This window comes from Anthonomus grandis, chromosome 1, assembly GCF_022605725.1.
Source record: "Anthonomus grandis grandis chromosome 1, icAntGran1.3, whole genome shotgun sequence".
In the NCBI taxonomy this organism is placed as follows: Eukaryota; Metazoa; Arthropoda; class Insecta; order Coleoptera; family Curculionidae; genus Anthonomus; species Anthonomus grandis.
Window position 1 is genome coordinate 26,224,921 of NC_065546.1, and position 22,714 is coordinate 26,247,634.

At 30.7% G+C, this 22,714-nt stretch overlaps 1 protein-coding gene across 7 annotated transcripts in view; it reads right to left on the bottom strand.

Annotated features, from left to right (window-relative positions):
* Positions 1 to 22,714, bottom strand: part of LOC126743543 (uncharacterized) — a 245,398-nt gene that overhangs the window by 92,702 nt on the left and 129,982 nt on the right. For 6 of the 7 annotated variants that reach the window (XM_050450707.1, XM_050450699.1, XM_050450684.1 and 3 more), the window contains one exon: positions 5,778 to 5,865. The exons of the other annotated variant lie outside the window; for it this stretch is intronic. In XM_050450707.1, coding sequence (XP_050306664.1) covers positions 5,778 to 5,865 — 88 coding nt within the window. The remainder of the gene's footprint in view (positions 1 to 5,777; positions 5,866 to 22,714) is intronic. 7 annotated transcript variants of the gene reach the window in all.

The window sequence follows — 22,714 nt, forward strand, 5'->3', positions numbered from 1 at the left end:
AATGAAGGAGTCTCTGCCTACAGGTTCCAGGAAACCGACGGCGTTGAAGGACTGGTACAAAACAAGGGAGAAGTCAGGCATACAAGGGGGTGTCATGTGATGTCGCAAGGGTTGCCAACGGACGAATGGAGGCGTCAAACCCGTAGGCGTCCCAGACGAGGAGTCAGACATACATGGGTGAAGGTGTCCTAGGACGACACATGGAGGCGTCAAACCTGTAGGCGTTCCAGACGAGGGGCAGGCGACAACGCTATGAACGTCGCCGCGTCGCCACCTTATGGACCGGACCCGGATGCTGAAGACATTTTGTGTTCAGAGACTACGTAGTGAAGTTATATTTGTATTTTGTGGTAAAAGACTTAAAAAATGTGGACATCAAAAGCGATAGTTACTTTAATTGTAGTTAAAATTTAATGAATAATTAGGGTTCACCTCTAATTAATTATATGTTATTTAGGTACATTGTTGTTCTGATCCTACTAATTGTAATTTTTTTTTTCTTCTGGGTCTTCTTCGATCATGATTTCGATTGTTAACAATAAAGCTGGAGGCCAGCTTTTCTATGCCCGGGGGATATGTCAAACGAAGATAATTCATTAAAAAACATTTTAAATTTTATTTTATTAATATAAAAATCACTTAAAAATATTCGTTCGGTATACCAGGTCATTTACCCACAAATTGTGTAAGTAACAATTTCCTGATTGCATGATGAAATAACCAAGTCATTTCCATCGTAAAAAGATTGCAAAAGTACTTTGTCGACAGAACGATGGTTTGGAAAAAACCGGAAATTCTGCTGACAAAGAAAAATTAACACTAGGGTACGACGAACGAAATTTGGCAGAGTTACGACCGGGTCTCGGGCAAGAAGAGGTAACCGAAAGCAGTGCGGAAAAGCTTTGTGAAATGTTTGCTCCAAGAATAATAATAATGTAAGTACAACATTTTATCATATCGAAGAAGATCACAATTATTGTCACTTTATTAAGTTACGTAACATTACTTTCACTTTAATTATAGAATTCGCTACATATTCCCATGTACTTAAATTATTAATCCTGTTATGTCGATCTTAGTTTATCTCTTGTCAAATTAGCTCTTTTATTTGGGTAACTCCACTTAATTCGTTATATTTATATTTTGCTGTCAATACAAGGTATTTAGTAAACTATATATTTTGTTTCAATGCTAAAGCGTACCTTAAGGTCCCAGTTACATACAATGTATGTAACCGTCACACGGCCTTGTCCTAGACCGGGCCAACCCCCGGTGTGACAATATTCTGCCTGAACTGTTACAGGACTGTGATCTTTGCATATGTACAGAAGACCTGAATATTGATGTTATTGATGTTATGTATAGAACAACTGCGGACTATGACTGTCTGTTACAAATCTTAGATACTTTTGACCTTACTCAGCTAATAGATAGTCCTACAAGAATAACGAAAACCACAAAAACAGCTCTGGATTTAATTTTTGTCAGTAACCCTGATCTGGTAAAGAATAGTGGGGTTATGACATGTGATCTCATCTTCACTGCTCATGAAGCAGTTTACTGGTATTTTGACATAGCCACTCCGAAGCTCCCACAAGTAGAGTTAGAATATCGTAACTTAAACAACTTATGTTACAATTTCAATCAGTTTCAAGAAGACCTCCAACAGGCTGACTGGTATCCTCAGTACACTAGTGATGATATCGACTGTAAGGTACAATTTTTTAATAACACCATTCTCTCAATTTTTAATAAATAATGTCTAACTCACAAGAAAAAGAGAGGTAAATCTAGACCTGGATGGTTAACTTTCAACCTTAAAAAATTATTTATTTAAAAAATAGAGCCTACAGACATTTAAAAACCTCCCCCACCTCTCAGAAGAAAACGTAATATTTAGATATTAAAAACTATTTATCATTTGCAATTAAGCAAGAAAAAAATGCATTTTATTCTTCACGATTTTCCTTCAATAATAAAAATAATAGTAAGGAGTTCTGGGACAAAATAAAAAAACATAAATAAAAAAAAAACCTCTAATTTGCCTATAAATTTAATTAATCCAGATCTAATTATTAAAGCGTCCTTAACGAGTATCCCTAAAATCACCATAGATCAAAACTTACTAATAAATTTTCACAATAATAACTTTGCTAGTAAACCTTTTAAATTTATGCTGATAACTCAGGATGATATGTTGTATAGCCTAAATAAAGTAAAAAGCAATGCAGTCAGTATAGACAACATAACAGCAGGAATGTTAAAATTATGTCCCCTGACTGTCTATCCCCTCTTACCAATATCATTCCAAACTCCTGTTTGGAAATGGGAATTGTACCTGAACTTTGAAAAGAAGCTTTAGTCACCCCTATTCCTAAGAAAACCAATCCAACCATTAATGATTTACGTCCAATCAGCATTCTACCTGCGGCTTCAAAACTACTTGAAAAAGTACTAAAATCACAAATGGTCGAATATCTTGAAAAGAACAATATTATATCTAAGTATCAATCTGGGTTCTGTCAGGGTTATAGCTGCTCTACTGCTTTGCTTAAAATTACAAGTGACATCATACAAACTATTGATAAGGGTGGTTGCTGGCCCACTGTCTTAATTGATATGTCAAAAGCCATTGATTCACTCAATATAAATCTTCTGCTGGCAAAATTAAAATTTTACAACATCGAGTACAATAATTTTTTTGAGAGTTAATTACCAAAGACAAGCTAGGATGTTCGCCTGCATGATGAACTGGGTAATCCGCTTATGTCCAATTTTTAGCTGATACGACAGGGGTACCTCAGAGCTCCACCTCTTTTGTTTTCAGATTTCACCTCTGATATTGAAAATGTTATAAATATTTGCCTCTACCGTACGTATTTTGATGATTCAGATATATATCTCCCTTCAAGTGAACCTAAAGATCTGATCAGAGCGATTACAAAAATCAATGATGACTTGAGCAACATTTCTAATTGGGCGGAGCAACTCTTTGTTGATTAACCCTTAAAAAATACGAGCAATTTTATTTTATAAAATCAATATAGAAACTGATAATCTTATTATATATGTTAATGGGAGTGTGGTTAACTGGCAGGAAAAAGTAAAAAATCTGGGGTTATACATGGACCAATCATTACAATTTGATTTTCATATTAATAATGTATGTAGACAGGCCTATTTTAAATTAAAATCAATTTTTGAAAACAAGTACATCCTCCCTGAAGAAACCAAAAAAAGACAGAATCTCTAATTCTTTCAATTCCTAATTACTTAGACACTGTCTATGAACCATGTCTCACAGATTATAATCAATTTAAATTACAAAAAATTCAAAACAGCTGTGCCAGATATGTCAAATGTGTACCTCTTAGAGAGCATGTCAGTCAGCAACATTGTGGAGCTTTTTAAAACTACCATAAAGCAAAGGCAATTAGTGCATATGGGTTCCATAGTGCATAGAATCACTATCTCAGTTAAACCAAATTATTTAGCAGAATTTTGTAAGCCATCTGGTGAATGCCATGAAGTAAATATCAGGGGAAAAATAGTTTGAATATTTCCAGGCATAATACAGAGTTTTTCAAGTCGTGTTTCATATATCAGGCGGCTGGTTTGTAGAACAAAATACCTGAGAATCTTAAAACATTAAGCTGTCCCTGTTTTAAAAAGAAACTAAAAGATTTGATTAATAGTGGTAAGCTGTGATGAGTCAGTCTGTAGTAATTTTGTGATATATTATTTTGTATTATGTAATTTTTTTAAATTTTTATACTGTGCTCAAAGCTTTTAAATAATGTCATGTATTTTAAAAATTATCAGTCAGTATATTTTAAAGTGGATATTTTATTTGTTAGTGCCTAATGGCTAAATCTTTATTGGTAATTGTTAAAGACCGCTCTGCGGATCTATTGCCTTTTGACATTTTTGTTAATAAAAGATATTTTATTTTACTTTAATAAAGTGTCTGTTCAGTCTGGAGTCATCAGTCACGTTATGTTCGCAGGTTGAAACAGGTGCAACGGAGAATAGGAGTTCTGAAATAGCTAGCATTTAAATCTAAGATTGATCCTGTTAACAACTGCCATTATGACTACATACTTTTGTATCAGAAGTTTTTTCGTCCTCCTAAGTACCGAGATTTAAAGAACTTGTATAACATTCTGACTGCTTCTGTAGATTCTCCAGAGTTGCTATAATATAATAGGTTCTAGAAAGACAAGTTTAATTCGCCTTTTTTACCAACCTTTCTGTAGAACAAATATTAAGTATAAGAGTTTTATAACAGACAGACTCGCGAATACAGGGCATCTTTGAACCTACATTTTAACATAAACGCAAAGTTCTTTGGTAAGTTTGTTCAGGTTTATCATTTTAGCTTATTATATGTAAATCTATTTTAGTGGGACTTCCGATTAATGTGGAATTTGATTTGAAATGTTTCATAAAGAATTTCTTGTGTTCTTGTTATTATTTTCTTTACTTTTTCTTCTTGATAATATTTGCTTATTAATTCTATTTTTTATGACTATGATAATAATAAGTTGTGAATATCAAATAATAATTTCTAAGTAGTAATTGTTTAGGTTTATAAAGTTTATGCTCTTGCAAGGCCCGTAAATAAGGTAAGACCTGGAGTTCTTAGTTCTTCAAGAGACAGCTGAGTTCCACTAAGTGAAGAGGTGCTAATTAACTGAGCTTTCTTTCCTTTGATACCGATTTATGTATTACGGAAGATTTATGTATTACGGAAGAGTATTGGAGAGTGGGGTGCAACTAGTGTAATCCAGCATCAGTGTCATGATCCAGTATTGGGCCTTATTTATGAACTAAAATATCGAGAAATTTCTTCAAAGCCAGAATGGAAACATTCTGGAAACATTTCTCACTTAGTCTACTAGTAAGATTAGTGTAGTAAGTGGCTCAGGGTTTATCCTATTCCTAACCAAGAAGCAACCACATTAGCTGAAGTGTTGTTCCAGAACTGAATATCCCGCTTTTTTGCTTTCCTCTGAAAAATACATTCAGATGAAGCAAGGAACTTTGACATCATTTTTTTATTAAAATTAGTCGATGCTCATAAGTCAGTTTTAGAACTTAAACAGTTTTAGAAAAGAAACAAAAATCAGGTAATTTTTTTGCTTGATGTAAAATTTTTGTTGCTGGCACCGGATTGTTAAAACCAATGGCTTGGTTGGCACAAACCAAATCCATGAAAAATTAATAGGATCATGTTGTTAGCTGGCATATTAAAGGGCCTTGTTAAAAAGTTTAAAATGATTTGACATTTTTCATAGTTGCTGACATTGAGTATATGATATTCTTTTACGTACTAGTGCGTCTTTTTAAGCGAATTCTCTTTTTTGCGAATTCCTTTTTAATTCAGAAAATTTTTTAAAGAAATATCTCGGTCTGTTACTGTCATGTCTACTTAAAGAGTACGGATAACTTTCAATCCAAGATCTGTCAGTAATATTGGCTTCCTATAAACTTTATTGTAAAGTCAATTTTGTTTGCTCTTGTGTAGCAGAACCATGACTGTTTTTCAGCAGTTGTATTTATTATTTTTTGCTATACAATAATTTAAAGACCAATTTTTATATGTATTATCAATTATTAAAATGTTTGACACTTTACCTAATTCTCTATTTAACGTTTCTTAAATAATCGGTTATAAGAATTTAAAACAAAGTACAGAAGCCTTGTATAAACCAATTTTAAAGCACATATAATATAACAAAAAATATACCATGTACCAACTACTAGAAAAGGTTTACCTGCTTTCGGTTAATTTCATTACTACTATGGGAACTTCCACTAATAAGCGGTTTCTTCTTTTTAAACTTTTCTCTGAAACTTGGACAACTAAAATAAATAAAAATATGTTTTAATAAACCTCCAAATATTATTATCATTACTTTAATACCAGAGTTTGAACAAAAATGTTTAGTGGCAAAAGATTATTGTAAACGCATAAAGGCAATAAAAATTAAAATCACCAAGGAGTTACCGCCACTCAATTCACTAGTAATGTTCCTTAGTAAATATTATAAATTAAATAAACTTATTCAACAAATTAGCAATAAAAGAGGCAATAAGTAAATATGTTAAAAGTAAAATTTGTAGGAGTTACTCCAATCTGACTCCAACATAATGTAAATAATCGCTCTATAAAATGTTCTACGCATTGAAACTGTTATTCTTTCAGGTTTGGCATTAGCTTTATAGTAAGTTTTGACATTGAGGCTATCAAGTCTCTACAAAGACGAGTTTTGCTATGATTGGTCCGGGTAGGACCCCATGGTATTACAAAAGATCTGGGTGCAGTTTTCAACTTTCATTTTATTTATTTTTAAATAATCATGGTCTTAAAAAAAGACATTGTTAAATGAAATGTTGTATACATCTTTTATTCAAATAAAAATATATATTTTTTGGATTTTAAATATATCAGACAAGATAACATTTGGCCACACAATATTGGTGACAGTTTAGAGACATTGCTAGCAAAATATTATACTAAATTGAGTCTAATATTTCTTTACTATGATAAAGGGAAACTATTAATTAAAGAGCATGATCTAACCGATGCACTTTATATTTAATAATTAGTGTCGCGTCACCAAAACTACCCGTCTCAGCAACACGTCGGTTCGGTTGAAATAAAAGGCAGCTTTTCTAAACACAATCCTTTAATTTCTTAAACTGACCAAATTAGAAAAACAAGTAACGTTGAAAAGTATATACAACAAAAAAGATAGATAATAATTAATGGTAAGTTAAATATTCAGCAAGCAAAGCCTCGAAATTCGAAAAAGAACCCGTCGAGAAAAATATTGGCTTTCGATGCCTGCCGAAACCGTAACGATACTAAAAGTTGGAATTCAGTTTTCTCAAAAGCAAAACACATTTATCTAACCCAATACGTGCTTCAAAGGCCATTTAACTGAGCCCCTGTGAAACACGTGTCTTCGGTCATAAATTAATAGACAAGGGATCACAAGACCGTCCGTTATACCCTCAATAAAATCATAAACTTGCACCTTTGAAGAGGATTGGGAAAAACATGTGCATTGCATCTTAAACTGAAATTTCTCTTATTCTATGAAATGTCACACAAATTGTTTCCTAAAACTATTTACTGGCTCTAACAATTAGTGTTAAAGCTTACTACTTCTGGTGGGGCCATTTGATACGAAAAGCTTAAGGCCTCTCCTTGAATTGGGCATGAATGAATTTGGAGTAAAACAATTTTCACTCACATAGAATTTCAAATAGCATTGTTTATTAGTAAAATTTAATGGCAAACCATAGAATACCACACTGAACTGCACATCTGAAAACAATTTTAAGCGAAACTTGAGAAGAAATCATTTTTGTTAAGATTTTCCGCAAAATTTGAATATTGAAAGTAACTTTTTCGGCCGAAGTAAAAAGAAAGCGTCTTCAAGCCATAGTACCGTTGATTGAATATTTGGGTATCCCATATTCTCAATCAACGATAGTACTATAAAAAATGGCTCCATTTCAGATGATATATCAGATGCTTGACAGTACGTGTAATCTCGAGGCCGTCATTTACATATCGAAGAGTAGAAGCGTTGATTGAATAATAGCAAAGTAATACTACTACGAAGTAGTATTATCTTTGATAATAGGAAGATACGGAACTATATGGGCTAAATCGTGCCCGCAAAAGTGTCCAGCGGAAAGATGGCGCACTGCTTAGAGTACCTGAATATAATTTTACCAGCCGTTTATCACATTATTAACTAAAGAGTGTCTTGTGAAGGAGTTTTTGCGTGATTAAATAAATTTTTGTGTGAATACTATAGATAATTTTTTTTCTCGAATATAAAATTGAGACAATGGTAAATTTAAGTAAAGTAAGTGAGTGTGCTTATCATGGATGCAATAGTAAAAGAAAAAATAAAAACAATGTAATAACTTTCTTTAAATTTCCAATTTTGAAACTAGTGATACTTAATCAATCGTTAGAAAATATTGGAAATCTTGAAACATACCTCACGAAATGCTATTAAAAAATAGAGTTGTTTGTGAGAAACAGTTTGATAAAAAATATATCGTTAATAGTAATAAAAGAAAAATACTTTTAAAATCAGCTGTTTCATGGAAAGGTAAAAAAAGTTATATTCTTTTAATTTAATATATTTATGCCGGGTTTATATTGAAACTTATTCTTATTGTATAATTTTTAACTCATAAAAAGTGATTTAGGCATTATTAGCTGTAAGCATTATAATTAAAGTTTACATTATTGCAATTTGTATAAACCTGACATTAAATTTTTGTTCTTTATACTTTTAAATATTATCATCTATTAATTTAAATTTTAGAACCAGCTATAAATTTATTGCCTACTAACTCAAATAGCGGCCCTAACCGTTTGGGAATTCCGATTTGGAACGTGCCATCTGAAATTCGACCATATGGTAAGTAATATTTATATTTATTTTAACTAGCTTTTTATTTTCATTCTATATTATATTTTGAATTAATGGCAAAATAACATAATTTAAACCACAAAACCTTAAAATTTTATTTTAAAACCTAATTCTATATTTTTCTTAATTTTTGGAGTATAAAGAGAATGTTTAAGGCACAATGCATCTTGTAATAAAACATTATTTTTAAAGTGAATGACAAAAAATTATTTGAATAAACAGGAAAAGTTCTATAAAAATGAAACTAGGGAATAGCCATATATTCTACCTATGTTTTTATGAAATAAAATCACAAATTAATATCTGTCTTTTTTTCAGCACACGCTATAAAGACTTATTTAAGAAAAAGAAACCCAGTACTCCACGATGATGCCAATGATAACAATGACGATATAAATTTATTCAATTATAGTCCCAAGCGCTTATGCTCCGAATCCGTAATGAAAATAAAATGTGAAATAAGAAGTCCAACAAGACAAGGAAGAGAAGTATTGAGTGAAATAACAACCCCGTCAACAACCACATCGTCTAATAAAAACAAGCTGCGTAAAATAAATTTAAAAGTAGATTTAAAAGAAAATTAGGGCTAAAAGGATACAAAATTTTCGACTTAATGAAAAAATCATAGATAAAAGTCTTTTAGATAATATATTTAAGTCCTAGTTTAAAAACGTTTATTAATATGTAGCTACCAATACGAAAAAGGAATTTGTGAAAAATAAGTGAAAAACATTAAGCTCTTCTTTATTCCATTTATTATAAATCTCTTAGCTGCTACAAATTTAAAAAAAATAATTTACTGTTTTCCCTCCTGTCAGTGCTCGCCATTGAGTCATGGATGAAAGTAAATAATTTAAAAGCAGGTCTCGAGAATGCATTAACAAAAAAAGTTTTTATAAAAGTAAAGACAATGAGTAAAACAGAAGGCGTGTGTGCAGTATTGTTTGATGAAATTGTATTAAAGGCTAAATTAGAGTATAATAAATTTTAAAAAATTAGAGTAAAATATGCTGTTCAAATCTTTTCGCATTCCGTTGCTGCAGCTATAAGGTCAGCAGCCCAATTAAATGCTTTTGATAGTTTTATTGCGCGACATACCGCAGATTTTTTAGAAAATTTTAATAGCATTTTCGATGCGTTAAATAGTAAAATTTTATTTGATACAAATCCAAATAAGCGTCCCAAATAATATTTATTGTTTAAATGGAATTATCTGGACACTGATATCGATACTGGGTCTATGGAAGTCATGTCAGATGCAGGATTACATGACCTAAACCCTACTTACAGCTTAGAAAGTACCAGTACTAAAGAACTACTACTAACTTTACTAACTACTAACCTTAGAAATTTGCTCTAATGTATATGTAGCTAAATATTTTGCACATAAAATTATAAAAAAAATTAAATGTGAAAACAATTGTGAGGAATTTTTGATACAGGAATCTAACCTTAACGATGAGAAAGAAATATTTTTGGTTAATAAAGATTATGCCAGACTACGTTTATAGTTTAAGAACCCCATCAAATGAATTTTCAAAAATTAACGCATATATTAATGGGAAAATTTAATTCGCATTTTGAAAGCTTGAAATTATATAATAATGTATTTAAATCTGTTTATAAATTGTTGTTAAACGAGATTAATATTAACGTTTTTAATTTATGTCCAGAACATATTTTATTAATATAGATTGTTTTTTTTAAAATTAACTCACAAGGCTCTTTTATGGAGTTTCAAATTTAATTTTTATCATTTAAATTAAATACAGAATAAAAGGAAATATTATTACATTTCCTTTAAATCTCTATTTCTAATTTGCAATATAATTGCAACAAAAACGTTAAAATACTTTTACATTTTTGTTAACAACTTTTTTAAATAACAATTAACTTTAAGTAATTAGAGAAAAATGTCTTTCTTCCTGATTTTATTATCTTTATGTGAATAAAAATATGCGTTGCTTCAAATTGGTGTTTTAATTACTAAGTATAATTTTGTTTTTCTATGTTAAACCAGAGTGCATCTGTATAATAAATTTGATTGTTATAAGTATTTATAATAATACTATTACGTTTTTATTAGAACTATAAATACATATCAGAATAGAACATCGCAAAAATTCCCCAGTTACAAAATATATTTCTGGTAAACGGTAGAATATATTAACATTATAAAAGCGACGCGACCGATTTTAAAGCGCGCTGCGAGGTGGCACCACAAACCAGTGGTTGAGACGTAAGGGGATGGAAAAATAAGGTGGTACTATTCTTAGCATGGGGTTTGCGAATCTGCCCATATTCTCAATCAATGGTAGAAGCTTTTTCAGTGCTCTGTCAATCACTCAATCCTTCAAGGCCCTGTACACTCGAAGCCACCGTAATATAGAAAGCCAGAACCCTCGAGTTGTGACGTCACGTCGAACGTCTGAGCGTTGATTGAATATTTGGGAAGATACGCAATCCTGTGTTAAAAAGTGTACCCGGTCGACTATCGGATTGCCGTTCAGTTTCGTGCACCGTGTGGTGCTGCCGCGAAGCGTCATATCTAGGAACGATTTATTTTAGCTGTGTGAACTTGGCTTTTGGCTTCTTTGAGTCAGGTTTTCAACGACGCTGGAATCTCCGGTTACGCGGCCGTGTTGGATATTTTTTTAAGATATGGGATGATGCTGCCAATTATGTTTTTATTATTTTTTTTGAACATACAACACGGTGTCATTTATGTGGTGGTCAAGTGATAAGTGATATACTTAAGGGTGGAGGCATATTGAAATTTCTTAAAAGTTAAATTTTATAAACAAATAATTACTTACCAAAATATGTTTTTGAGACAAAAATTAATACAAAAATATATATAAAAAGCTATTTTTACAAAATTACCAACAAAGTTTAATACAAGTTATAATTCCAACAAACATTGTTTCCTTCATTTTGTGTTCAAGAGGGTCAAGTTTTTAAATAAAAAGCCCGTTGCACTTAATTAACTAAAAACTAATATACAAAAAATATGTGGAACAAATTTTAAGATATAAGTAGGTTTCACGTAAATATTATAAAGAATAATTGAAATAATTCATAAGACTTAATACCGATCATAATATAACTTCTTGATCAATAATTTTTTGTAAAAAGTAACCCATTTTGTCATGTGATTCCATATCTGAAAAATGTGCAGCGTAGTGACATCTGTAAAGTAAGGGGTTGTGAGTGAGGATGTTAATAGAAATTGAAAATAGGCCAAATTTTAAGGTTTAAGCGACACAGGAAAATTCTCAATTACCAGTTGCTATTACAACTATACTTAAAACTATAAAAAGATACCTAGTAACAAAAAAAAAACATTTTGTTTAAAGACCCCGCATCACGGTTATACAGGACGTCAATAGAGGTGAAATAATTAGAGGAAAGTTGAGCAATATAGTGTCCTTTTATAATAAAATCTAAATACTTCCTAAATTTTGCAAAAAACTGAAATTTGGCAAAACCATTTTATTTTTTTCTGGCGTTATTTCAAAATATATGACAAAAGTATTTATTAAATGAATAAATTATTGTGACCACTTTTTCTCGCCTATACGATGACACCTTTAAAATTTAAAATACGACGTTCTGTCTTTAAAGAGCCATCATCAACTTTGTTTTTCTTTGTCGGCGCTATATTGACCATTTGCAGTTTAACGACGCGGGAATCTTTGGCCGCCCGGCCGTTTTGTTATTTTTTTAAGACAAGGGCGATGATGATAACAGCGCTTTTATTTATTTTGTTATTGCCGATATTTAAATGCGCTGTGATCTCGCATAAATAACTATAAAGATAGTTATAGATAAATGTGGTGGTTAAGTAATGTATGAATGTTTGAATAAGGGTTGAAATGTTTTGAATAAGGGTGTAGCAGCACTATAAAATATCGAAAATAGGCCACACTTTAATTTGCAATACAGGGAAACACTTAATTACTAATTCTTAAAACTAGAAAAAGTTAATAAGAAAAAAAAACAAATATTTTGTTTAACAGTATGAAGGGTCTCATCGCGGTTATACAGGATGTCCAAAATAAGGATGAGCAATAAATGGTTTAATTAGGCGAAAGTTGCGCAATATAAATGCAATGATTGAATAAATGCAATCTAAAAATTGGAAAAATGCCAAATACTTCCTAATATTCAGGAAAAAGGTGAAATTTGGCAAAATGGTTTTTTTATTTTTTTCTGGCATTATTTGAAAATATAAAATAAAATCATTTATACATTGTTGTAAACGCTTTCTCTCATTTACAAGTTAACATCTTTAACTTTTAAATACGACGTTTAATAACTCTTAAATCCTTCTTTAGAGAGTCATAATCAACTTTTTTTCTTCTTGTCGACTCCATGTTGGCCACTTGCAGTTTTGAATAACCCTTTTACAACAAGAATTACTTTTTCAACGAGGTAATTTCTAGTGAGTAGTTGGAATCATCCCTATTAAATATTATATACCTCTCTCTCTTTTAAATACAATTTCGAATTTCAAAAAATTCAAAACATACTTTATTCATAAATACATGGTACCTACTTGTTGACATGGTACTTCTATGATATAAAATAGGCACATTAATCGACATATTACTAACACATAATTTAAAAACAATACACAATAGTGGGTTCAACATACTAGTATAAACACAAAATGTATTTTCAATTTCAAAGCAAGACGACTTAAAATTTTTTAGAGTAACATCACAAATTCTAACCTTTACATCTTTACTAAAAACTAATTATATACGATTGGCCTGTTCCTAACTATCTTAAAAAAATTCTAATGCTATAAAAATACTTGCTTTTAAGAAGTTTCGTTAAGAACTTTTTAAAGCGAGGAGAACTTCTAGAGACTTTTATGACATTTGGAAAATGATTAAAAATTTTTATGCTCAAGTAAATAAGAGAATTCTTAGTTCACTTTTCGGGATGGGCATTGGAATATTGTATTCTTTTCTGATATTATAACGTTTTAAGGAGCCATTATTTTGAAGATACAATTTATATTTTTTATATATTAGGCAAGCAGACTCAACAATAAACAAGCAACACAAGGAAAGTATCTTTAAATAGGGGTCTGCATGTCCTGTGGAGATTTATGACACATATATTTAATGGCTCGTTTTTTAAAAACAAACATCGAGTCAAAAAGCCGTTTACTAATGCAACTCCAAAATGTTATTCTATACTGTAGGTATTTTTGTATGAAAGTAAGTTCCAACTTTCGACAAAAAAAAAATAGACCGTTTTTGCAGATATCAATCTCAGTTCATTTAAAACCACTCTAACAGCATAACATCGTCTAGCCAGTTTTTGCCTCCTGACATATCTCCATAAAACTTACGTTTATGATCGATAACAATTCGAAGAAATCTGTTAAAATTATTCACTTCCAATTCTTTCTTGTGAATCATGAACTGCTCTGAACATAAAAACTTAACAATTTAGTCTTATCTATGTTTAAAGACAACAAATTAGTATCAAATCACTGTTTAATCATTAATAAATCTTTAGAAATTGTTTTTGTTAATGTGCTTTTATTATTGTCTGCCCATAAGATAGTGGTGTCATCTGCAAAAATAGTGAAGAATCCTCTTATCTGGAGAAACGCCAGGTCATTTATATACAATAGAAATAAAATAGGACCGAGAAACGAACCCTGCTTACTACACAAAGTTCAGACAAACTGCCATTTGGCCAAACAAACTTTTTTCTGTCTAACAAAACAAAATTTTAACCATTCTAGAGCAACTCCCCTAAACCCATATCTAGAAAGCTTATCGAGCAATTTCCATGGTTGACACAGTCAAAGTCTTTAGAGAAGTCGCAGAATACCGCTGCAGCAAAGTGACCTTCTTCAAGCTCAAATATAATCTCTCCAGGAATGAAAACATTACTCGACATTCATTTAATATGTAATTTTTTTTATTAGGAAAGCTACCATTCGTACTATAACCAGTTTCTCAATAACTTTAAAGGCTTTTTAGGCTTTATTTTTATCTTTTTCATGAATGAATTTCATCATGAAAACAATTATTGAAAATACTTAAAACACTAAAGACCATAAACATAATAAAGTAAAAGTAAAAAAAAGAAAAAGAGAAAATGGCTCTCATAGACATGAAGAGACAGTATTTTTAAGAGTTCGGATTGATTTTTGTAGATAAAATAGATAATTTTCTGTGAGGTTTATAATTAGATTTTTTTAAAGATTTTCTAATAAGATTTTGAGATTCCCATATTAGGTTGTTATAAATCAAAGTCTTAATTAATATACGCACACTGATTAATTTTGCCTAAAGGAGCCATCGTCTCACAAACTAAACACATTTACATATATCTATCTATTTGTGATTATGATATCCAAGAAAAATTTTTAACAACTACCAAATTGCAATACGGCAAACACGAACCTGTGCAAAAACTCTCCCACACGACTCGGATGATCGGCCGATTACTAATGAGAAGCGACGGACGAAATTATTTTCGCGCATACTGGAGAGAATCGCCATCTATTTTTCACGCATATTTGCGGTCACGCTTTAGCCCATAAGGTTGCGTATCTTCCCAAATATTCAATCAACGGTCTGAGTATCCCGTGTCGTTCGTATGTTATAGCCGTATTTATTCAATACTACCGCTGTTAAAATCATAATATTATCATTATGTATCGTTTAAATGATAATATTGTTTAATAAAATTAATAGTGTGTTAGTAGAAAGAAGTACAAATAATAAAAACATATTCTTTATTAAAACAAAAATGATATAAAAATCAACAAATTCTTTAATGAGTTATAAATATAAGGCAAATAAGGCCTATATGATACAATAGTTTTTAATAACTACTGAAACATATATATATTTATAAATATTAATTAAAACAAATACAAAACTCTTAAAAAATAATAAATATAGCCACTGTAAGATGGTTTAAAACAAATTTTATAAAATACTAAATAATTATTTAATAAAATGGATAGATAGTTGGTAGTAGTACAAAAGAAATAAAATAATATTTTTTATTAAAACAAAACAACATAAAAAAAATCTAAAATACTTTAACAAGCTATAAATATAAGACAAATAACCCATACAAGTTTTTAATAGCTACCAAAGTATATTATATGTATGCACATATTATAGAATAGAATAAATTGAAACATAAATACAAAACTCTTAGGAAAATAATAAATATAATATAATGTAAGATTGTTTACAACAATTTTAATAAAATACTAAATAATTGTTTAAAATTGATAGTGTGCTGGTAGTAGTACAAAATACATAAAATCATATTTTTTTATTGAAATAACCCATACAAGCTTTTAATACCTCCCAAAATTTATATTTATAATAAATTAAAACATAAATACAAAACTCTTAAAAAAAATAAATATAATTATAATGAAATAATAAATATAATAATATGAAAATTGGTTTAACACAAATTTAATAAAACACCAACAGAAATAAAACTCAAATAGCTAGATAAAAAAAACTCGATAAAAACAGCATAAAAAATTTAATAAATTAATTTTATGAACTGGAAAGTTTTTTATATTTTCTGGTCTTTGGTTCTGGTTTTCATCTTTTGATTTGGACACATTTTGTTTTTCTTTTCTCTCTATAATTCTTTTTAGTTTGGCGGCATGGATTGTATTATTTTGGACTTTTCGGTAATTATTTAATAAAATTTTTGAAAACTGAAATACCGCATTTTTTACAAGATTTGACATAAGAATTCCACAGTCACATGTTATTTCAGGATTGATATCTGAATTGTCGAAAATAATTCCAACAGCAAGCTTGATGAGGACGGCTCTCTAAGACGAGCATTTTAAATAATTTTCTTCATATCTGTCCGATATTAGAGATTTAAAGATGTTAAAAGTTATTATTAATACTTCCTATTCGCCTTCCTACCGAGCGCATACCTGCCGCATACAATGCCGGGCCGGGCGAGGAAGTCAAGTCGTTCGGGCAATAGACGTTCGACGTGACGTAGTTGCTGGAGAGTGGGATGATGTTTCTGGCTTTCTATATTAGAAGATAGTTAGATTCTACGGTGGCTTCGGTACACTGCTAGCTACCGACCATCGACTGCTCGGCGTGGTGTGCTCGGAACTATTTTTATTTTAGTGCGGGTCAAATGACGTGACTATCGAACGACCGTTTGGCGGTTTCTTGTAAGTAGCTGAGCGCTTTTACATGACAAACGGTGCCGTTTTTAACTGATGTGATTAACGAATCTTAATTTAGGCAAAAAAAATATTATAGATTAAACTAGCTACGCAATAGATAAATACTCAAATAGCAAAGTTTCGCCCCTGTGAATTCTGCCGAGGCGGCAGCATTAGCGCTCCGGTAATTATTTTGGCAAAAATGCGGCGCGCCGTTGTCATATTTAAAATTAAATCCCTTGTTAAAAGTCATTATAATATTATAAGGAAATTTATATATATTTTTAAATATAAGGTATGTACATAAAATTACAGATTTAGAATGTGATAAAAAATGATACCTGAAAATGTTAAATTATTCGGCAATTAATTAATTTTAATATAATACTTATGTATATACCTAATGTGAACTCAAAAAAATATAAAAATACATAAGTATATGCGCTAATATAAATTTTCTAATGATCTATATTTACATAATAATATGTGTGTAGTTGCAACTTAAAAGTTGGTTAACTTAACTATGATTTTTACCACAAAATTTTGATGTTTTTTTTTTTAATTTTTCTTTGAATCAGATCTAAACATTTTAAAGCTGCTCTACGAATTATTCCCGCAAAAAATTATTTGCAGTTAAATTCCTGGCACTGTTCGGCGGAATTTTTTGGGATTCACAAAATCGGTGACGGACACTACATATTAACATTTTAGTTAATTAAGTTATGTTCTCTTATTAAATCTTTTTCCTATATAATCTCTCAGATTATTTTGATAAGTTTAGAGCAAATATTTTTAATTTTTAAGGAGCTGAAAGATTTATTTCGAAAATTTTTTGGAGAACAACTCTGAATTCATGAAAACTACGTTTAATTATTCGATGAAAAATAAGTAACTTAACCCGGCCTCATTATAACAACATGAGCTACATCTGACTAACACGAGAGACTAGAGTTAGTAGTAGTCGATAATACTACCGTCAATGTTCTTAGGCAATGCGAGTCTGTAACTGAAATAAATTCGATAATAAATAAATGGGGGCGTGTTTAGAAAAACGCTCGGACATTTCAATTGAAATTGTAAGTTGCGCATTTTTTACAACAAAAAGCTTTTATACAGAGTGTGCCATGCAGGCGGGGCTAATACCAACTTTCTTATTTTAAATAGGACACCCTATGTATTTTTCACAAAATTCGAAACATTTTGATGTATCACATGCTATACCTTTATTCCATTGTTTTTAAGATACAGGGCGTTAAAGAAAACGTATTTCATTAACTTAAAGAGGGTTCTTTTAAATCTTTTTCTTTAATAAGTGTTCAAAATGTAAACCCTTTACTATTTAGCAATGCCCTAAACGTACTACAAATTCATTATGAACGTTTCTTATGCATTCTGGAGAAACGTTTCGACACTCTTGCCTTATTCTAGCAATATTTGCCGGCTTGGCACATAAACTTTGAATTTCAAATATAAGAAAAAATCCAGCGGAGACAAATCGGGCGATCTTGGTGGCCATTCAAAAGGTCCTCTCCTACGAATCCATCTCCCTGGAAAAATAGTATCTAGATAGTTTCGAGCAGGTCTTGCAAAATAGGGAAGCGCACCATCTTGCTGAAACCAGATGTTTCTATTCGGCATATCAGCTTCTTTTGGATCAGGGAATAGAACAGCTAGATTTGGAATTAGTTCTTCTTGTAAAAACTGTAAGTACCTTGCTCCATTTAAATTTTCTTTGAAGAAAATTGGGCCTATCTTGCTGTCCTAGAATTCGTGCCCAAACATTTATTTTTTCTGGGTGTTAAGTGTGGTCTTACCTCATCCAACATGGATTTTCTTGTGCCCAATAACGGCAATTTTGACGATTTACTTCTCCGTTCAGCATAAATGTCGACTCATCGGAAAAGAGAACGTTTTCTGTAATAAGATTATTATTCTGCATTAATTCCATACATTATTGACAAAATTCAATTCTTCTATCTTCATCTTCCTTATTAAGTTCCTGGAGAATTGTTTGTTTATAGGGATGACATTTTTCTGCTTCAAGAACCCCTACTACAGAAGACTGGCTCACTTGCGCGCTACCTGCCTAGTGGGAATATTAGGATTTTCTTCAATGGCTACCAACACATTTATTTTGGTGTCTTTATTAAGCGCAGATCGACGAGAACTAGTTATTATTCTTACGTGACCATTTTTCCGAAACTCTTTTTCAATCTTGCTTATAGTACTTTAAGATATGAGTGGTAAATCAGGATACTTCTGTCTGAATAAATGCAAAACTTCATTTTGCATTCTTGTTCTATCTCCGTATCCAATCATCATTAAGATTTCAATCTTGTGCTTTTTCCTAAAGTAGCCCATTTCGTAAGGTACCCCATGTCAAAATTATGAAAATGCAACATTCTTATAGGACATTTATAAAATACATTACAAAAAAAACTATTTACTAAAACGCATATTTTTTGAATTATGAATGAAAAATGAAGCATGAAAAAATGAATAACATATAGGGTGTCCCATTTAAAATAAGAAAGTTCGTATTAGCACGTCACGGTGTTAGGGTCTACATGGCACACCCTGTATAAAAACTTTTTATTGTAAAAAATGCGCAGCTTACAATTTCAATTGATATGCCTCTCAATTGATGTGTCTCTCATGTCATTTATTTATTATCGAATTTATGCCAAGTTACAGATTCATACTGTATTAATAATATTATTATCCTAATAATAACATATTATACATCTCCCCTCATCAGATAAGTTTTTCTGGTTTTTTAACAATTCGTCCAGATCGAATGGTTTGAATTTTTATATTACTTTCATGTGACAACTGTTTTTTGGGTATTGGTAAGGGGCTATGCATTTCTGGTGTGATTTGTCTTTTATCAGGAACTTCTGAATATTTATGCCTATATATCAATCAAAGAAGGGACAACACCACTATCAGTAGAAACCTCGTTTGAATAATTAAACGAGTTATCAGTTACCTTAAACAGGGTTTCTGATGGTTTAATATCAATGCGGTTTCTTCTGATAATGTTGCCTCTGCAATCCTGCAATACATATGATCTTCGACTTTTTGTAAATCTTCAATTCCAGCTGGTTGCGAAATTTTATTTTTTTGATTTAATACATTTGAGCCTTTATTAGGAGGCTTTAAGGTTTTAGCATTTTTATTATAATATTATTTATTGAATTTGCGTTTAGCAATAATTTTGCCTTTTACATTTAAACATAGCTTAGGCTGCAGTAAATCACACACAATTGGAACTTTAGTCTTACAGTTTCTATTATTTAATATGATGGAGAATAGCTCATCCTTTTTGAGCTAGAATTTCTATAATTTAACAAGGCACAACTTAAATCTCCTTTTCACTCCTCTAATGATTTTTTAATCTTTTCAATTGCTAGGATTAGCAATTCCAATTGCTAAGGATATTCTGAGCTCCATTTTATAATATTTTGATCTGGCCAATCGTCCATCATAAACTTTGCTAAACTAAGAGTCTAATTGTTCCAAGAGTAAATTATTCAATTCGATTGGTAGATAGAGGTAAGGATTTAATTATCGAATAAACTGCAAAGTCTATTTCATTTTTAGTGTTGTTCTTTAAAAAAGTTGTAGTAAATAAATAAAAATTTTAGTAGGTATACCATAAATAAAATAGTGAAATTTATTCACTACAAACAGATTAGTCAATGTTTTTTTCAATTTGAGCATAGGCTTGCTCAGTTTTGGTTAAACTACGTGATGCAAGGCTTGCCTTTTTGCAAAAGACATCCTCCTCGCCCATCTTAAGATGTATTTGTTTCTATCTCTATTAATTTTTTGGAATTAAAATATGTTAAAATAAGATAATTAGTTAACAATTGTAACAGCTATTAAAAGAATCTTTACATCTATCCATTTAAATTCAACATCATTCCTTGTTAAATTTCTTAAAAGAGCAGTTATTTTGGAAAGATTTGGTATAAATTATCCTATATACTTGACCAGACCCAAAAATCTTAAAACATCTGCCTTACACTCTGGAACAAGCATTTTTAAAATGACTTCAATTTATTTTTTATTAGTTTCAACCCCTTTGTGTAAAAAAATTTATCCCATAAACTTAACACTCTCTTTTTTAATCTGAATTTTCTTTTCTTTAAACTTTATAATATAGTGTTTGGCAGCTTTTTCTAATACACTTTTAAGGTTTTGGTTCAGCCTCAGTGGTGCCTGTTACAATGAGATCATCAAAATAGAGTCCTACACCTGGAATGGCACCAAAAGTTTAATTTTGTATTTCTGAAATACCTCAGGGGCTGAACAAATACCAAAAGCTAATCTTTTGAACTTAAAACGACCAAATAAAGAACCAAAAATTTAATATTAAAACAATTATTCTATAAAAAATTAGTAACTTAACCCGATCTCATTACAACAACATGACTAACACGAGCGACTAGGATAGTAGTCAATAATACTACATACTGTCAATAATTTTAGGTAACACACATAACAAAATGTGTTTTGTGGGTCACATAACCACATATAATAATATTATTATTATTCTAATATATTGTTGGTCGTTTCTGAAAACAAAAATTGTGACAACTCAAAATATCTGATTCTGCATAAATCTGCTGTTTTAAATGCAAGGATAGAACATCATTTATAAGGTCATTAAATTATTATTTAAAATATGGCACCCGTAAGAAAAAATAAAGTTAATGACGGTCGCCAGAAGACGAAACGTAGCAAAAAATCTAAGAATATTATCATGTGGCATGGAAAAAGTAGCAATGCAAAAGTGCAAAGTTATTTTAAAATAGGAAAAAAATATGCTCAGAAAAAAACTAAATGCATTTTTTAAAATTTTGGGTTTTTAAAATGTTTTTTCGAACGGTTTAAAATGTTAGTTTCTTAATGCATCTTCATAAGTAAAATATGCAACTTTGCCAAATTTAAACTTCCAGTCTATCTTTTACAGTTTCCGAGATTTCCATGGTTTTCCTGAATTTCTAACCATTAAATTATTTATTTTTCTTAAATTTCAAAAAAGAGTGCCATAAATAGTTTAAAATGTTAGTTTTACATTAAGAGGGCGTAGAAAACTATCTTTGGTTTTTCACAGCTTTTCTATATGATGAATCTAAAAGTTGCAAAATCATATTTTTAGCTCTAGCTGCTTTTTTTTTAAATGGAACCAGAGTATTTCATTAGCATAGTTTTAAAGTATTTTTCTTAAATAATTTGTTGCCAGAAATAAGATTTTGCAAATTTTAGTCCCATCTACAATTTACAACCATCATATTATTATGAAAATGTAAATACGTTAATTTTTCTGCTAGTTTTTGTACAATTTTATTAGTATTCTGTGGTTAAAGTTGATTCGTAGGGTTTCTTTAGGGTTCTACTTACGTTTGGTTTATTATTTTCATCTATAGTGTTTAGTTTTTAGGTAGTTAATCTTGTTTGAGAGCCCCATTTTGGCCCCAATTTAGGTTATTTAGGTTATATTATTGTAAATCCCTGTAGTTCTAATTTTCTAGAATTTGTATACTTGCTTGCTTTGACTGTCAGTATTCTCCTAAAATTATTGGTCTCTTTGGGCAAAAACAATGAAGATAATTCTAAATATTTCGAAACTGTTCCATCGGGTTTTAAAAAGGACGCGCTTCGTGACAAATCATTCAGTTTTAATTGTTTAGTCAGTTTGTACCTTGGAAACAATTAAACGACAGTCAAAGCGAGTTAGGTTAGTGTTTTTGACGTTGACAATAAAAGTGTGTTCCCGAATTTCATTGCAATTGGTGTCAGAAGTAAAGGATATTTGGAAGCTCATTTTAGTGGATGCCTTTAACAAGAAGTCAGGCCAAAATGGAGACCGAGAAATTGATGGAGCTGCTATTAAGGAAGTTTGAAGAGCAAAAAACGAACAAGAAGAACGAGATCGTAAACAGAAGGAAGAACAAGAAGAACGAGACCGCAAACAAGACGAGCGAGACAAGAAACAGGAAGATTTACTAAAGACAATTAACTCTGACCTGAAGAAGGA